Source organism: Trachinotus anak, unplaced genomic scaffold (genome assembly GCF_046630095.1).
Source record: "Trachinotus anak isolate AG129_WGS33_773 ecotype Australia unplaced genomic scaffold, CSIRO_AGI_Tana_v1 ptg000039l, whole genome shotgun sequence".
NCBI classification, from domain to species: domain Eukaryota; kingdom Metazoa; phylum Chordata; class Actinopteri; order Carangiformes; family Carangidae; genus Trachinotus; species Trachinotus anak.
In genome coordinates this window covers 2,317,560-2,337,074 of record NW_027273890.1, presented here as the reverse complement: position 1 = coordinate 2,337,074, position 19,515 = coordinate 2,317,560, and the positions used below count along the sequence as shown (strand labels likewise).

General features: G+C 41.7%; 2 protein-coding genes across 2 annotated transcripts; one reads left to right on the top strand and one right to left on the bottom strand.

The window, feature by feature from the left end:
- Positions 1-8,662: 8,662 nt before the first annotated feature.
- LOC139614903 (carboxypeptidase O-like) lies at positions 8,663-12,426 on the bottom strand. Its single transcript, XM_071472576.1, has 11 exons — positions 12,179-12,426; positions 11,816-11,879; positions 11,539-11,640; positions 11,331-11,441; positions 11,120-11,236; positions 10,892-10,985; positions 10,576-10,668; positions 10,206-10,315; positions 10,029-10,113; positions 9,668-9,748; positions 8,663-9,578 (listed from the first exon to the last, which is right to left on the bottom strand). Exons 1-11 carry the CDS (start codon positions 12,250-12,252, stop codon positions 9,349-9,351), a joined length of 1,161 nt encoding a protein of 386 aa, XP_071328677.1. The 5' UTR covers positions 12,253-12,426; the 3' UTR covers positions 8,663-9,348.
- Positions 12,427-14,047: 1,621 nt separating this feature from the next.
- On the top strand, positions 14,048-18,858 carry LOC139614995 (melanoregulin-like). Its single transcript, XM_071472743.1, has 5 exons — positions 14,048-14,500; positions 14,654-14,909; positions 17,741-17,831; positions 17,944-18,110; positions 18,273-18,858. Exons 1-5 carry the CDS (start codon positions 14,424-14,426, stop codon positions 18,342-18,344), a joined length of 663 nt encoding a protein of 220 aa, XP_071328844.1. The 5' UTR covers positions 14,048-14,423; the 3' UTR covers positions 18,345-18,858.
- The last annotated feature ends 657 nt before the right edge of the window (positions 18,859-19,515 follow it).

Here is a 19,515-nt window from a genome sequence, read left to right as displayed (position 1 = left end):
ACAGTGAGTTGCGATCAGAAAGTGTCGAGATGGGCTGGGGCTAACTGGTTAGCATGCCAACTTCAGACTCCAGGCAACTCTTGGTGAGTAAAGGAATGAAGTTTGATGCTGAACTCACAATGTTTCCTCTACACTGGTAAGTAAACAGCCATTAATGCTAACGTTAGCTATGTAGTAATTGCAAAATTTACCAATAGCTGCTTTAACTGAGGAATGAAGATGCAAAAGTATTTTTAATATGATTTTACTGTAATTACATTACTGTAGATTAGTTGCTGCATCAGTTCAACTAGACCTGCCTGCAATCCATGTTACCATATGTGTCTTTGGTCACAAAGCATTTCCAACCTAGGGCCAAAAATCAAAATAGTATTCACAGTTTTCTGTCTGCACAGAAGGATAAATGTTTGCCAGAGGTGAAACCAATGTTTAAATCCAATATTTCCACTGCCTGCACTGGACACCGCCATGGCTTGCACAGAGGGCTTCATGTACATTCCAGCAAGGAGTTAAGAGCATGCAGAGTTGAATGGCCCTATCTGTGGAAATACTGGATTTCCCCTCAGGTTTTCATAGGAAACACTATGCAACCGAATCAGGGAGTCATGTGGAGTAGTGAGAGTGTTGAGGTCGGAAATGTTGCTACTGTCCAACTCAAACCATGTTGAATGTAAGACTTCTGTGTCAGTCTAACAAGAGGTGAAACCCATGTCTGTGTGTGTTTGAATATGACAGAGAAAGAGAAGAGAGAGGCAGGGAGAAAAGAGCTCTTCCAAACAACACATGCCGAAGTGGAAACAAAAGGACACATCTTCGCTGACCACTTATTATAGCTGAGCAGAGTTTCTACAGTGGATAACAAAATCACTCCTTAATGACAATCAGTAAAATAAAGGTTAATTCTCAGCCAGAGCTTTGCTGCAGTGTTACTGTTTTCTCTAATTTGGAACAAATAAACTTAAGAAAGAAAACCAGGTATTGTTCACACCATCAGCAAGTAACCTGCAGGATTTCTTCATCTAGTTGGACCCCGACTGTCTGCCACCAGTGGCTCAGCAGCTTGACCCCGACACAGCAGGATGAGAAATGATGACACCCCGACAGATGCAGGAATATGCTTCTTATGTAGGCTAAAGGGCACCGTCTCCTCCAGGACAGCTGGGCAGGGGCCCAAACTCTGGCTGGCTCCTGTGTGTGCACATCCATGCCTTATTACTCCAGAGCATTATCCATCTTCTGCTGTGGGTGTGCATTTGGGTGTGTGTCTCTACGGTCGGGTATCTCATCAGTGAACTTGGTGAACTAAGTCTGTGACTGCACAGTAGAGAGCAGAGCGAGAGAGGAGAGGAAGTCAGAAGGACACAAAAACAGAGGGAGAGATGAAAAGTAGATGGAAGCTGAGAGGAAGCTTTTTCTGGTCGAAACTGCTGGTAAAAGAAATCAAGCTGGAGTTCACAGCTGTATGCTCATTTGTGTGAACCACCTCCCACACACACCTACGCACATCTACACGCACACACACAGTCATGAAGAGCAAGTGAGAAAGTCAAACTCAGAAAAGACCTTTGATATTGAGCTCATTAACAGTTTTCATCATCATCTACTGTTCAGAACTAAAGTAGGAAAATCACTTTTATACAACTTTGTATTATTGAACACTGCTTATCATGTGAGCACATGTAACATGGGTATGATGGGTTTACTACATAGCTCAGATAGAAGCTCTTATGTGTGTTAGCTTGTAATATTTGAAAATGAATGGGCCTAACTTACATCAGTATATATGTGCTTAGCTTACAGCTTCTCCTGTGCGTCTGCTCATCACATATCATTTATGTGCAAAACATAAAGCTGAGCACAGACACACACACGAAGCACACAACTGCAGACCCGCTGCCTCTCCTGATGGTCATGGGTGTCTCTGTGCTGTTCAACAGTGCCACCTGCAGGTAGAGGAAGGTGTAACAGCAGTGAACCTGTGGTGACAGAGGCTGCAAATCTCCCTCTCCTCTGTTTAACCGATCAACAAACTGTGGAATCTGTTTTCTAGCATCAAAGGAAACAAAGGGAAAGATTGGACTTTGCAAAGTGGTCCCACTGCAAGTGTTTTAGGGGGAAGTTTCTGGAAGGGGAGTGGAGGATTGTGAAGTGTGTGTGCCTGTTTGTGTGTGTGTGTGTGTGTGTGTGTGTGTGTGTGTGCCTGTTTGTGTGTGTGTGTGTGTGTGTGTGTGTGTGTGTGTGTGTGTGTGTGTGTGTGTGTGTGTGTGAAAGTCTTGTCAGTCACCTACAGTCGTCCACAGTGGTCAAGAATCTGTGCAGCTATTGATCACCATCATCATCATTCATGATCAGCTGTCAAATCACGACACTCAAACGCATACACCAGTGACACACACACACACACACACACACACACACACACACACACACACACACACACACACACACACACACTCATTATTCAGTCTAGTGGCACCATAAATCAAAATAGAGATCTATAAAGCCACAGATTCAATCCATCATGAACATATTACTTTCTCATACACACACACACACGCACGTGCACACACTGTTTCCCCAGAGACTATGCCTAATATAATAAAACTGAGGCCAAGACTTCTTTCCATTTCCCACATTATTAAAACAGAGTAATTCAAACTCTGTCCAAGAATTGAGTCATTCTTTGCAATATTAACTTGGTTATTCAGTGTTTGATTTCTGAATTAGTCCTGATCAAACGCTGTGTCTGTTTCCATCATCATCTCAGTCAGAGAGAAAAATACTGTTTTTCCATGTCGAAGCGAGAGGCCACTTCTGCAGAGAGTGAAGATATAAAAACTAAAGAGCAATCTGTTGACTGCACACATTCAAACATACAGAACTGCACACAAATACAAAATTGTGTCAGGACAGAAATGTCCATCAGGGCATTCGGTGTCTTCTCTCAGTGTGTTAGTGCGATATTGGCTATTTCCTGTTTTGATGGCGAGTCATTTTACAGGCGGACAGAGACACAGATGGCCCGCTCACCTCTGTGTGATGGTCTATGACTGGCCTGATTGCTGTGTGGTCTCTGTTAGTTTGTCTGCCTCTCTCTCTATATATTCCACTGCCACGCTCTAACCGTCCACTTCCTCTCTATCTTGCTGTCTGCTCCCTCTCTCTCTCTGTTGCTCTATCTCTTGGTGTGTGAACAGGAAAAACGGATGTGAGTTATTTTCATAGTTATCTCATGTGGAGAATGTCGGGTCAACGGTTGGAGCGAGGGTGCCAAGCGGGACGTAGAGGGAATAAGTCTCGTCTTGTTTTCAAGGTTCAAGAAGACGCAGTTGTTCATGGATGAAGAAGAACTGTCAGTCACGAGGGTTAAAATAACAGCTTCACGATGCTGGTTGGCTTCTGAGAGAAGGAACGAGACGGGAAACTTTTCATACTTTATAATGATATGTGATTTAGAGATAGACTGAAATGCAAAAAACTAATGAGGAAAATATTTCTCTGTGAGATTTTCATCACATTTCTATACTTGTAAAACACTTGAGAGGAAGTTGGCTGCAGTTGCAAAGTTCATCCTGGTTAAGTAAATAAAATAAATCACCCTTGTGCTCACACGGTCGCTGGTGAGAACTGGGACAAGAGAAACAGTAAATCTTCCATGTTTTTACAGGAGCACCACACCTACATGTCTGCACATCAGTACATCCTCTTCCACCCAGCACAAGGAGGGACACACTCCGCTTCCGAAGCATGTCAGCAACTCATGAAGAAAAGACCTTAATTATTACATGATCCTCCACCAATCAGCTTCCACTCACCTGTGAGAATGCAGTGGAAGAAGCAGTAACACAAACACATGTTAATGCACAATCATGTTCATCCTCAGAGACACAGCTAGAGAGGAGGAGGGAAAAGTAAAGATCTTTTAATATGATATTCACCTCTAATTCAGCAACTATCAGAATTAAAGTCCTGATTAAAGCTTAAAGCTGTTAAATTTACTCTGATCAGTGTTTTTATATTTAATGTTTTGATTTCACACACACAACTTCACGGTTTTGATCCACTCTCTCCACACTAGCGACCTTGCTCTCAGCAGTGCAGACAACTGTGTTCAGCTGAAAAAAAAAACTGTGATGGAGTTCACAGTTCAGTTGTTTTTTACCAGTTCTGCACCAAACAGACAAAGTTAGTGATTAGCTAGTGAACACAGCGGCGCCTGAAGCTGCCAGAAAGCCAAATATTTCCATCAGGCAAGGGTGAAATTTCCAGTCAGCCACAGGCGCCAAAGATGGCGTGGCGGCTTTGGCTCAGGAAGTGGAAATTACAGGATGGCAGTCTCTTATCCACAAGTGTCCTTGGACAAGACACTGGTCATCAAATTGCTATTCATGGTCATACCAGCAATCTGCATGGTAGCTCACTGTCTGCAGGAGTTAGTAGAGCGCAGAGAAGAGACAATACTGGAGTCATCTTCGTTTGGAAGCCAGGAGAAGACTCCAAATACAAGCTGATGGCAATAATAAGGTGTGTTTGCACCTGGGTGCACTGCCCCAAACTAACCACAACGTATATAACAGCAGGTGTAAATCCTGCGCATTAATTATTATTGACCTACACGGTCCAGAGGATAGGAAGGAAGGGAGGAAGGAAGGAAGGGAGGGAGGTTGTGTTGTCTACTGTGCTTTCTCTTGACAGCCTTGACCTAATGATGATTTGAAATATGGCCGCTCTGCTTCCTGAGCTTTGTGTCTCTCTGGTGTCAAATTCTTTCCAGCCACCTTTGTCTCAGCTTTTGTTTTCGTGAGTTCCCTCCCTCAGTCTGTCTGCCAATCAGCTTCACACGTTCAACATCACACACACACACACACACACACACTCACACCTACCTATCATCACGGACCGTTAGTATGATGATCATGTGTCATCCCCAGCCAGCTTAGTTATTGATCACCAGTTGTAATGATCAGGAGATGCAGATGATGGTGCCACCCTCATTGATTACAGGTGACAGTTAAAAAGCATGGCATAATTCCCATTGATCCCCAGTGACAGTGTGTAAAAAATGGTGTCATCTCTATTGATTAGTAATAAAAAGATGTGGAAGAGATGTGTCATGGGTCCCACAGCCCACAGCCCTCTCACACACACTGCCATTCGTCATCTGAATGTGTGTGGTGCACGTGAGCACGTGTTTTAAAGGAGCTGAGGAGCCCGTGAAACATTCACAACTTAACGCAGGAGAAGTGGTGAAGCACGCCGCCATGTTGGGGATATCGTCTTCGGCACACTCTGTGCTGAAAGGAGAGCAGCGCTAAGGGTCTTTTCCCAGTTGCATCCATGTAAAATAAAGTGGAGCAGACAAATTAGAGCTAGTTCTCGCAATAATCTCAACACTTGCAGAAACAAAAACAAAGATTTCTCCTCTTTTAACCTGAAACATCCAGAGGTTGAACCTTGGCTGCCTCCTGGGGGATTCACACAGAGTTTGTGAGAGTTTAAATGTATTGTCTCGCCTTAAAAATACATACTTAAGCCTGAATAAACATATAACTATGATTTCCTTTAGCTGGCTGTAATTAACATTTCAACAAGGTCTTCATTGTTGAAACGTTACAGGAAATGTCCAGTCAAAACCTCCAACAATAAACCACACCGAACCCTGTGAAACTATCCACTGTGCGTCTTTCTTTTCCAGCTCTTCACTGCTACACGGTGGTCAGTGTCACATGTCCCATGGTGACTTGTTCTGTATTGATCGGAGACTGAAATAGTCTGTGAAATTATTGCCTGAGGGACCCAATGATATCACTGCTCCAGTTTGATTTAATGAGCTTCTTCTGGACAAAAGAGGGAAAAAAAAGTCTCAACTCTATTGAATCATTGTTACATTATGCAACCATAAATGTTAATATATATTCATTATATTCTACATGCACAGAAAAGTTCTATATGCTTATATATGTTTTTCTTATTAATTTCTCATTAACTTTAAACATGTCTATCTTGTAGAAAAGTGGTCTCAGACTTCTGGACCATGTGGTATATAATATAAATATATATTAACAGGCTTTGGGATGAATATTAATTTATGTCATGTTTGTACCAATATCAACATACATACATATTTGTACAAGTTGGATATATATGCCAATAAATGAAATTGTTTCAATTTCTAAAAGGTTTTTTGATAAAACTTTTACATGTGTGCCTTTATTTTATATGGACATGTATGCCATATGTGGAAATGTAATATATGTACATACTGTATATTCCATTTGGGCAACTGTCTTATCTTACTTCATCCTCTTATATCTCAGGTTAGGACATATAAATAGTTAATCCAACATCAGTTAAAAACTTTTATGTCTGTTACCTAGCAACCAATGCCTTTCTCATCTCACTCTTGTGTTTTTGTGACCCGTCAGATTTCTCATTAAAATGTACAAAAAAAAAAAAAAGCTAATTTACTCTTTGGCAAAAAAAAAGAAATACTTTTGTCAGTTGCACCACAACGAGGGAAGCTTCATGTTCTGCCCGTTACTGTGTAAAAGCAATAAAAGAGCAGACTAAACAAGTCAGCTGAGTGAGGAAGTCAGTAAGTTAGCTTGGAAAAATAAAGTTAGAGAGTTTATTTAAGAATAAGTAAAGTTAGGAAGCTTTTCTCATCGTCGGTTAAGACCTGTCAATCTGCAGTGTTTGTGTTGTTAAATCAGCTCCTAACCCGTTCACCGAACAGTTCAGACAGGAAGTGAGTGTAATGCTGCTGTGGTGACCTGCAGTTTACCGTGAGCAGGTCCAGCACTGCGGCCACAGGTTATAATGAAGAAACATGAACACAAAGAGACAGAACTATGAGGTCAGTGACCTGACAGAAGCATTTTCATTACACATCAGTATCCACCTGAAGTTTGCTAACTTTAGCTTTACATTAGCTTAACATAAGCTACTGCTCATAACAGACCAAGCGAAACTGCAGCTGTAAAACCCTGAGTTAGTGAATTGAGGAAGGGTGTGTTTTATTGCCTATGAGCAGAGTTTAATTTCCCTCGCAAACTGATAAAGAACAGCGGATAAACTGATCATTTATAAATGGACACCTGCTGCCAAGAAGCCAACACTTGTTGTCTTCCGTCCCCGTGTTGAAGACCTGGGTGTGAATCTTTTGCTGTTTGTTTTTATTGACTCTTTCTTTTCTTTCTGTTCCTGTTGCCCTCCATTATTTCTCCTGCATCTTTTTATTGTCTTCCTCCGCTCCTCTCTTCAACCCCTCCATGAATTCTTCATTCACCTCTTCCTTGATGGGTCGGCTTGATTCTTTGGTCTTGTCTCTCTTTCTTTGGTGATTTATATGTCAAACGGTGTTTTTTTCCCCAGCTCATCCCCACACACACACACACACACACAAACACAAGTAGATGGATGAGCTGATGATAACTAAACCAGCCAGACTTCACTGTGAATTATTATCACCTTCAATCTGTGTCTCTGAATCCCTGCCCAGTTCTTCTGTTCATGTGTGTGTGTCAAGAAGCTCTGCTCTGCTTCACCAAGTCCTGTGTGAGCACCTTTTAGGAGTGTAAGTGATGGAGCAGTGAATAGCTTTTTCCCTGAAGGCCTGTATATATATATATATATATATATATATATATGTGTGTGTGTGTGTGTGTGTGTGTGTGTGTGTGTCTGTCAGTGTTCCTGCTTATTATTCTCGTGGTCCCCTGGTGTTTGACCCGTCTTTCTGTTCTGTTGAGGTTTCATGTGAGCTGGAATATAATTCTATTTCCACTGCTGCTCAAACACAACACACACACACACACACACACACACACACACACACACACACACACACACACACACACACACACATACACACACACACACACACACACACACACACACACACACACACACACACACACACACATTTTAGGGAGCAGCCATCGGGGTGAGTGGTCCATCACTCACCCTCACATAAGGTATTCAACTGCAGTATGTCAATGTCACATTGTCAGTGGCCAAGTGTGTGTGTGTGTGTGTGTGTGTGTGTGTGTGTGTGTGTGTATGTCTGTATAACTGGTGGTCTGGCAGTCACTGAGGTAGCAGGGGGGAGAATACACTGGAAATATAAATTTTAGAGAGAGAGGAAGAGGTTGAGGGAAAAACTGTGCGTCTGAAGTCTCAACAGAAACCCACTCCTCTACACTAGACCTAAAAAATTCAGACTCACTGAGAAAGTGTCAGAGAAAAGCCAACGCCCTGCAGTGCACAAAATAATCAATGTGAAAAATGTAGGAAGACCCTAAAACCTGAGTGGAAGAAGTTCAGGCTCTAACAATGACATGAGTGACCTCATTTCCACCGGGTCTGTGGGCTGCAGTGTGAACCTTACACCCCCAGAAACATGACGGGAATAGACACGTTGAGATGCCACCTGAAAATAAATCTCAGATCAAACATGAAATTAAGCAGCTGCCTCCAAATACACTTTCATTTTCCAGATAAACCTGGTGATGAAGATGTCGAAATTGCGAACAAATGACAAAGTACGATGGCGAGTAAAGGGACGTGAAGTCCGACCACAGTGGGTTTAGTCAATGCTGTGCAAAGGGTAAATATCTTTACCATCTGTATATGATATTGGATCTATTAACCAACATGAGTCTGGTTTTCCACCGTTTATTAAACTGTGACAATGGTTTTATTTGTAAAGATGCATTTGTCCAAAAATGCTGCTTTATTAGTATTTACCCTATAAATAACTTTATATAAACACTGTACTGACCCCGAGAGAGAAACAGTGAACTCTTTGACACTCAAAATTTCAATCTTCAGGGAAATGTTATGAAAACTAATCATAGATAAACCGCCCAGCCTCTCCAGCTCACAGTCCTCATTAAAGTGTTTATCATACAGTCACATGATGTGTGTGTTCTGTCTTTTCAGACGGCTCATCCAACATGGTGCTGGAAATGATGAGAATCAGATGTGATGATAGAACAAGAAGATGCTCACAGCTGTATGGAAACTTCATCAGCCACGTGACACAGATGAAGAAAACAAAGTTAATAAAATGAAATAGTGGAGAGAAGCTGAACGTGGATGAGAGAGAGTGGGGTGTGTAAAATACAACAATGCTGCCCCCTGCTGTGCAAAGCATGTCCAACATCACCATCATGTTCCTCTGAGTCAGTCAACAATAATGATTAAATTTGGGCAAAGACTATAGATTAACTGCATTATTAAATATTTCCCTGCTCTTCTAGGAGAGTTTTGTCTTGACCAGAACCTGCAGTAACTCCTTCTGCCGGACTGGTGGCCCAACTTTGTACGATCGAGGTTTTCACTGTCCTACACTGAGATCCCTGCACTGAGTATCACAACCATGAGCGTGCTCCAAATCGTCATAGCAACCCCAGAAACTGTGGTGAAGCCCATCACCGTGGTGACAGCAGCGTTAGGGAGGGTACCGTTGGTGAAAGTCTTGTCGTGAACATATGTGATGATGGAGAGAGCTCCTGCGTACGCCTCCTCACAGGCCGGCTGTATCTGCTCCTCTGGTAGAAGGTGGCTGAACTCACCTGGAGGATCATTAAATACCATCAAAGTATCACTCAGTAAAGGTCAGTGCATTATGTCTGGCTGATGACTATACTGAAGTCCAACTCACCTTTGTCCCTCAGCTCAAAGGTGTATGAGAATGGGATACCGATGAGACGAGCCCAGTCCCGACTGGAGCCTGAGTTTGGATCTGATGGTGACAGAGGGACAGAGTGAGAGATGAAGATGAAGAGGAGGAGGTGGGATAGAAGTAAAAAGTGTAAGAGACACCAACTCATTTCCTTTTCTAGAAAATACACATAAGTATTTTTGCTTTAATATGATTTGTGTACTGTATGAGAAGCATATGATACAAACCCACAACATCTAAAGCAATATGAATTTCAAATAGTGAAATTGTGACTGTTCATTCTTTTGTTTCATGAAGTGCAGAGCAGACCATGTGTTAATTACAGTCTGAAGAGTCTTACAGAGGATTTGTGGAGATGTTCCTACAGTGTAGTTCATCCCATGCACCTTCTTCATTTCTGCTGCCGCTGCCTCACCGACTGAAACCTGCACAGTTCAAACATAATGTACAAACCTTTCACCTTAAATTCCACTACTGTACCTCGTAAACATTCACAGAAACACACACACACACACACCAGTTCCTTGTAGTTGGGTGCAGAGATCTCAGGGTGGCCATATGGCAGGAGTATAAGTTGCCCAGCGGAGTGGATGGTGAGGAAACACAGAGTCTGGTTTACCATCCTACCTGGATACACATCAATATGACAACAGGTAAAACTCCTGAGTGAATGCAAACAAAAGCATAGCAGCAACTAAATAATGACATCAGTAATGTTTTCAAACAGGGGCTTTTATATTTCATGATTTTTATATATTTACGTTTTCATGACTTTCATTATCACAGTCAAATACACAAACTTACTGCACCTGTAGTTTATGACACATAAAGAAACTACCATTCTCATTTGTAATAATGTAGTGTTTTTAACGTAATGTCATAGTTACCAACGAAGTCCATCACAGCTTTAGCCTCTGGCTCTGACCCTGCTGATTTCCCACAGTAGGTGTTTGCACAGCTGTCAAATGACACACCTACCGCTGAGGACAGGAACAACAAGGAACGTTTAAAATATGTTTTCTTATGTTTAAATAACACTAGTGTATGAATTCTCAAACAAAGGCCCTGCACTGTCACCATATATTTATTATCCTGTTGTCCAAGGCAGGAATGTTTGAATCCTATCAGCCTTGATTTAGTTTGACCACTGAATATGACATCATGTTGTGTAATCAGTCACGTTTGAGGACAGTGAGGACTCACTCCCCCAGTTGGCATTAAAGTTTCTGTTGAGGTCGACACCATAGCAGTCACTTCCCTGCGGAGGGAGGGAGCGAGACTTCCTCCACAGACGAGTCTACATGAAAACAACACACAGACATGGAGGTCGGATCGTTTGTGAGTCTGTGTGACAAGTCACTCGGTCATAAAACAATAAGTCAGTGTGTTCACAGTGGTGCTGGATTAACAATAATGAAATCTAAGACTCACGCTGTCGTTGGCCCAGGTGAACATATATCCATCCACATTAATTACAGGAGTAACATAGATGTCGAGATTCTGCAGCATCTGTTCCAGCTTCTTATCGGTTTTATACGAGTGCACAATCTGAACGCAGGAGGAATTTCAAACACACAAACACGTCAGAGTGTACTTGCTTGTGTGCACGTGTGTGTAACTGAAATGATGTCTGTGCACACACCTCTTTAACAAACCACTGGCAGAAGGCAGGAGCGATCCACTCTCGAGCGTGGATACCACAGTCCACCCAGATCACCTTCTTCTGTCTGCCCTCTGAGCTCTCCAGTCCCAGCTGGAGAAGACACAGCATGAGCCAGGGGACCAGGGGATTAACACTGTGCTTAAATCATCCCGGTTTTTAAAGGTGACACAGTAAATGTTGTGAATACCTTCAGCAGTGTGATGTTTCTCCCTTCAAAGGTGTGCCCATAGACAGCAGAGGAGACCAGCTCGGGGTTTGCTCGCTCCACATCTTCCATCCACCTGTAGATCTGTGGTGCAGTTTAATCAGGGTGATAATTCATTCTGATAATGCTTTTTATAGTTTTGTCTGTCCAAGGTCCATCTGGACTCTACAAAGATTACAGTGCAAATTTAAAAGGAAGTGCAAGTGATACAAAAATATTTATTTATAGTAAAATATCCCCTGAGGAAAGTCAACGTTACCTCATCCATGGGGTGATATTTGGTGTAATCATAACTCCATGTTGATTGCAAATCCTCTACTAAACTGTAAATGCAAAAATAAATGGAATCAATTATACAAGCTCTGTGAATTAACATAGGTTGGATTCAGACCTAAGATCATGAAACACATGAAACAATAACTGTATAATAACTGCAGAAACTTTACAGGGAGGTATGAGGGTATTGTTACTTTTTTTTTTTTTTTTTTTTTTTTTTACAAAAGTCTGAATTCATGTGATCGGCAAACCATAAAAGACAAAATCGCTTAGACACAATTTGTTAAGGCTGAAAACTGACAACACTTTACCTGAGAGGTTTAATAGTAAACTCAACACAACTCACCCGTGAGGAGTCTCTAGGCCACTGTTTATCAGCAGGAACAAACCCAGTATCCAACATTTACGTGTCATCTTCATTTGATTGTTCTCACTCAGACTTTTTCTGTCAGTTTCTTCACCTGTTGCGCCTGCTCCTGCAGCACTAACACTGCTCTCACTTCCAGCAGCAGTACATGTAGTTCAGTCAGGTGACCTTGTTGCTATGTGGACAAAAGAGCTATCTTTACAATCTTAGACAGAGGTAAACATGTCAGCTTCCAGGGATATGAGAAATCAGTTATATAGTAACATTTATGAAGTGTCAGTAAAATTATATAACAAGTGATATCACCAGGTACAGAAGGTGGCGTACTGTGTGCTATCTTACCCAAACACCATAATGCTTCTCCTCCTGCAAGCATCAACACAGAGAGTTCAATCAGGAGAGACACGTGAATGAAGTAAATATTTTAATTAGACAAGACATGTGATGAATAGTGCTGAAATTATAGACTTTGGCGCTTGGTCTAGTTGTTTAGGGCTGGGATGAGCAGCAGCAACATACATATAAGTGTGTGTATATAATCCCCCAAAGAATAGGGGAGCAAGTCCCCTCTAGTGAGACCAAGCACAGCCAAAATAAGCCCCCCCCCCCAGATTGGTAAATTTACTTACCAAGATTGGTAAGTAAGCTATTGATAAACCATTAATAAGCAGCAGAAATAACATTGAAATAACAAAACTAGATAGTTTAGTTAGCAGTGCAATAGGTAGAAGGATGTTACTGAGCCAGCCATGGCTAGAGGAGAGGAGGAAGGAGCTAGAAAGAGAGAGCTAGGAGACAGAGGGAGAGGGAGGGAGGGAAGAATGTTACTGAGCCAACCATGGTTAAAGCTTGCACGGAAGCTACTGAGCCAGCAATGGCTAATGCTTGTGTGAATAGCAGAGAGTTGGAATAGAGCAGCATAAACAGAATGTGACCCACCAGCCACCAGTTATATGCAGAACTTACCATGAGCTGTCAGGGTTTTAGAGATCTTTGAGCTTCACCCTTGCTTCGGAACTCACATAGGGGGCAGAGGTGGAGGATGACCAGCGGCCCAGCTGTTAAAGGGAAGCTGAAGGCAAACCTTGTGCGGCTGCAGAGGTTGCAGCACCTATTCTGAATGAGTTACCTGAATAATGTTTCGAAGCTATATCGCACTTAATAAGCATTTGAGTCAGATGGTGACTGAACCAATATTTGGACATTGGTTTATGATCTTGGGTCAGAAACAGAGGGGCATTAGGTTCAGTGGAAGGCCTTATTCTCAAATATTTCCACATGGACTTAAAAGTGCAAAATTGAGAGTCAGTACGTGCAACTATTATGGAACAGGCACTACCAGCTTTTGAATGCTTAAGGAATAGATTGTAATAATCTGAAATGGTAACACCTTAGGAACCCATGAAATGCCAGAAGAAAACAACTATCTACGGGAGAGTCAGTGAAATGAAATGATGAGAGAAAAGTCAGCAGTGTAATATAAAAAACAGCTGCCATGAAAGATCGAACAAATTATTGTGAAGCACGTCAGCGGAGCGGGAAACTAAAACTGAGGAGGAACATCTTTAAAAAGGGAACGCCGGCAGATGATAGGCTGACGAGAAAGTGTGTCGCCCTGCTATTGGTTAGTTGTAAACAGCTGTCTGAACAACTGAAAGGACAGATGACAGCCACAGGCCAGAAGAATGAGGGAATAATGAGGGAATATGTGAGAAGAGGTGTGCAGTAATCAGGATTATATACAGCAAATGCATGCAGGAGGATAGGTCTTCCTGATTGAACTTCATTTGAGCTTCATTTAACAGAACTCATCACAGAGCAGTGAGGGCACGACAGTACAAACCCAGATTTCAAGGACAAACGGTGCAGTAAGCTTGTGTCTAGAAAGCTGTGGCTCTGCCACTGCATTCTGCACCATCAGGAGTTGCTGAACAAAGGTGCCATTCATCCCTCAACTGCCCTGTCTGTGTATGTGCGTGGTGGTGTTGCCGTTGTTGTCCCCGTTTGGACTCACGTGGATAATGTAATTGACAGACGGCTCTCATTTAGGCCAGGAGAGGCATGGAGAAAGGAGGATTTCTACCCTCGGACGTTTGCAAATGAGGACTTGTCAACTTGGAAATATTCAGGTTTTCTGAGGATTCTGGAAGAAACCTGTGGCAGGAGGTGTGACTGCAGTGGGATTATACCAGGGAAGATAGATATCCCTTTTTTAAAAGGACCAATGGGTGCTAATTTCACCATCTGCTGCTGTCGCTACTATCTGAAACACAACAGGGAAGAGAAGAGTGCCATTTTACGGTGAGACAAACACCCGATGAGACATGGTGATAGACAGACCTCATGTTCTTCCTTCAGTCTTCATTTATTGTAATGTACTGTAAGAAAGTTTCAGGACAATCATGTCTGGCTTTTGAACCACTCATTTCCTCTCTCCTCTGACTTTCTCTTCAGCATGCGCACCACCGCAGCTCCCAGACGACCGGAGCAGTTATCCAGCGAGTCCAGCGACAGTGACACAGAAAAGGAGAGCCTCTTTGGGCCGCAGCCTTCGAAAAGGAGCCCGTGGAGCAATAAGCAGAGCCAAAGGGGCCCCGCTGATCCATGGGCCGGCACAAACACACCCCGAGATTCTCCCATCAGGCGAGGGTCGGACAGAGAGCTCCAGGCTTTCATCAGCATGAGAGACCAGGCTGACAAGGCCACAGAGGTGAGACACAGTGTGTTGTTGTTGTGTACGATATGAAGAGCACAAAGACAGAGTGGGAGGGAATAAACACCACCAGCACTTATACCTGCAGTATATACATACACCATCAAACATGTACATGATGTGATGACAAGATGCTGAAAATGCAGCAAAAGGGTTTTTTGTGTTGTCATGTCAACACGTCTGTTTTTCTTTATCCATTTTCTTAACTGAAATTAAAAGAATTAGACAAAAGTCACTGCACCATCTGATAGAGTCATCTGTTGCCTGGGTTACACTGCATCCATAAATGTTGCTCTATTTTTGTGCGTAGCTGTAGTTCATAGATTTCCCACAGTTATAAGTTATCAGTAATTGGGCAAATCAACCAAGCAGAGACCTAACATTTAGATCTGGACAAAGACTGACTGTATTTCTAAATGTGCACATGGTTTTAGAAAACCCACATTTGTACTAGTACAAAGCTGTATTACTATAGTTCAGTGAAACACTAATTCTCTCTTCCTTATTTGTGCCATCGCAGCTCTCTAACCTCTTTATCTAATAAGGGGAGAAGACATACTGTACACAGGTGGCTCTCAAAGAAGCCTTTGACTCACTTTGGTGTTAACTCACATCAGCAAATGAACTTGACCTACATTCCAAAATAACTTAATATCAGAGATATCATGTTAGCAGAAATTAACTTGGTGTTTCCAGAGGAGAGAGTGAGCCAGACGTCAGTTTCTCTTCTTCAAAATGACGTTTAGAGAGCGTCACAGGTTAATGTTTAATGCATCCTTCAGAATTACTCCAACAACATGATGTCTGACATGTCTTTTCCATATCATCACGACAAATAGGATGTCGTAGTTGGTTTGACTAAATTTCAAAAGGGTTTGAGTTGCCATGAAACTTCTTACCAGCATTAACTGTAGAAAACAGGGTGAGATAGTTTTCACTGGTAGTTTCAGCTTTGGTTCTCTTTCTAAAAGACACGCAGGCTTGCTTCACTATCACTGTGGGAAATTCTCATTGACATAATACATCGCTAACCCATTACCCTAACCTTACCCATCTGGACTGAATGCCTAACCCCAACCCCAACCCTATCCCAAACCTAATTATCCCTAACCCTAAAACCAAGTCTTAACCCTCAAAAAGGAGTCTCTACCTGTCTCTACACGCACACAGACCCTACACACAAAGAGGCGACATACTTTATTTACTTACTCAATCAGTGACCTGATAGTTATCACACAGTAACTTACTGTAGGTTGTTCATTAGAGTGTTAGAATGAGTTAGACAGAGCAGCTCGCTCCAGGCTCGTCCCTCCAGTACGTGCTATTTAGGATTTTTCTTCAAAATGCATCTTTCGTTGTCACTCAGTAACTCACATCTACAAAACTAGCTTTGCTTGATTCCTTTACTGTAAATAAGTTGACAAAAAACATTGTTGTTGCTATTTTAGTGACAGATTGTACAGGTTGGGTTAGAGTTAGGAATAATACCCTAACCCTGTTCCATTTCTCTGCACATTGGGGCCATCACACAGAGACCTTTTCCATCTATATGTCAGGATTGCAGCTCAGTGAATCTCGACTAAGTTTTCAGTCACTGAACAGACAGACTGAATAGTCTTCATGTCGAGCTGGCTGCAGGACACAGTGGGCACATTGTGTTAATAAATGAATTCCTTAATAGAGATGTAGGCCAACAGGCTGGGCTGAACATTCAAACAGAAAATTCACTGAACCATTCCTGGTATGGTGTGGGACTCGTTTTAATATTAGGCCAAACAAACACAGAATGGGTCCACTGCATGAAAAGGTAATTAAGCACTGGGGAAAAAAAAGTTCAGTAAGTAAAGTAGGACATGCCAGTGTGTCCGCTCTTGTAAAACAGTTCAGAGTATCTTCCTTGTTAAGTAAAATCTATTTCAGACATTACCAGTTAGGTTACCTGGCATCTGTGTGAAGTTTTGAATGGCAACAGCGTTTTTCACACCAAACATTTTGACCTGTCAAAGCAGTAAAAGCTCAGGTTTTACAAACAATGTTAGTAATGGCTCTGTTCTGTTTAGGTGTTGCAGTCATCCATGACAGTGTGGCAGTGTGGCAGCATGCACATCACCAGGACCTTGAAACTGAAGCAGCTAAATTAAATTCAACTGTCATTAATTTTATTTTTTACACCTGCTTTTCCTACTGTGAAAATGTCTGTGGTGAAAAGGCACAGTGGTTAAGGTAGTTTTAAATGTGTGGTTTCATTTATTTTAACTGATTAAATCATAGCTCAGGTTGAAGTCAGGCAACAAAACTAATTTAATGTTGCACTACATGCCCACACAGACAACGCCTATAATCAGGATCGATAAGTATAAGGATAAGTAAATAGGTATATTTAACCAATTATTTGGTGTGGTCACATGGCTGAAATTCATGTATTCCAGTTATGAATATTCATGTCATATCCATTGCAGACTGTCATGTAACTTATTTTTCATTTTTTTCAAGTTCTGGCTGGGGGGGCTGCTAGTTTTTTTTTTGTTATTTTTCTTGTTTGCTTACACATTGGAAGACAGAAAATGTTCTGTTGTTGTTGTTGAGAGTTCATCTATTCTCAAAATTTGATTAGATAATACTATTTTCATGGTTTTAGGACAGTAACCCTTTCATTTCTGAAGTAAATCTGATATATGAGGCTAAAATTATGACATAATGTTTCATTTAAAGCAGAGAATGTGGTTATTGACTATTCTTGTCACCCACCGCTATGCTCAAGACTTTCCATTTAAGTTTTTTGTATATGATATATTCATATTCATGTGTGTTTGTGTATTTACCTATAGGAATGGGAAAAGCTGAATTATGACATACACACTTTGCGCTATGCAAGACGAGAAGTCAGATCCCGATGGAAGAAAATCTTGTTGCAGCTAGGTGAGTCGCTTAAGTTCATGTCTGCTTGATCCAGTTCACTGGACTGTACTGTTGTCCTTCTCTCATCTCATATTTCTGTGTTTTTTGACTTTCGATCTCTGACTCTCTGCAGGTTATCAGCGTGAGGTGGATGCCATGCTGTGTGTGAACAGACAGAGCCGCTTCAGTCGATATCAGGAGCATAATAACAGATCTACTGAGCTGTTGAGGCAACTCCTGGACCACACCTCGCTGTTTCCTCCTGGAACAGGACCCCAGAACAGATACCTCTGTGTCATGGTACACACACACACACACAAATGGGTGCACACACTTACACTTTTTATTCCTCTTTCTCTTATTCTTGCTGCTGTTATGTCTCTATTACTCCATCTCCATCTTGTCCAATCTCACCACTTTCATTCATTTCTTGTTCCTCACCTGCCTGTGTCCTTCTCTCAGGACTGCCTGGTGTCACTGGACAGTGCTGAGGACTTCGTCACACTGGCCAAAGAAAAATATCCCAAGAAATAAAGCTGAGAGACAGGGACAAAAAGAAGACGACACAAAGGCTGAGAGAGAGGGTAAAGAAAAAATGTTTAAAATGTTGATAGACGCTGCACAAGTAAAGTTATACATGACACAAACCTGCATACATTTAGTGATAAAGGCAAATTAAAATACATGCTCTTTCATTTAATTATTTTAATTACACTGCAGATTTGTAAGTTGCACTTTTTTTGTTTAAAACATACAGTTCGTAATAAACAATGTTACAGGTGCAGATACTGGTTAAAACATATTTTTGTGCTTGTTTTAGTTTGTTTTTTGGTTAAATGGTGTAAATATCGCAGACAGCCAGTCGAGAAAAGTTAGGGAACCCTCGACAGGTACATGTATTTGTTGCCTCTATCAAACATGAGACAATTCATATTATACACGTTGTTAACTGATGATAACAAACTGTATGTTTACATGTTTTTTCTGTGGTATTGGGTTGTTTCTTTCTCACCTTGTCACTAATAAACTGTAATTGTTCAGTTCAGCAGCTGGAGGCGCTCAGTCTGTTCCATTCATTGGTTTTATATCTGGCTGTTTGACACTGTGTTTGCAGTTTTGTCCACATGGTGGAAGCAGATCATCATGTTCCAGTGGGTGAAACTGGAAAAAAAATAAAATACTGAAGCTTTCTGAATCACAGATGGGTGAAATTTTTTCACTCTTATTAGACTCATGAGGTTGTTTCTTCCCAAAATGTTAAAGGAAAGCAAACATTCAGTCAATATTATGGGATGTTGAGGAATAAAGTTATTTAGTAACATTTAGGAGAGTTTTAAAAACAGTTTTATTGGTTTTAGTGTCAGAGTAGCAGTGCTTACAATGTCAGTGACAATGGCAGTAAAACCCAGTGTAAGACCGAGGTGCACAGTGTAAGAAATGCAGTCTTTCAGCTTCCATTTCTACACTTTCTGAGCAGAGGCGGAGGATTTATGCAGCATGCAGATGATGACGTCTCATCTTGGCTTTCACTCAAAACCATTTTATGAATAATTTTAAGTCTGTACCGTACTGACTGAATGGCACACACCCATTTAAACCACTGCACCATCTCCAGGTTCAGAGGGTGGGAGACAGTTTTCATACAGTTGTTGCACACACATGCACACAGTTTACTCTGACCCAGATATTGTTCTTTCCAAGGCCC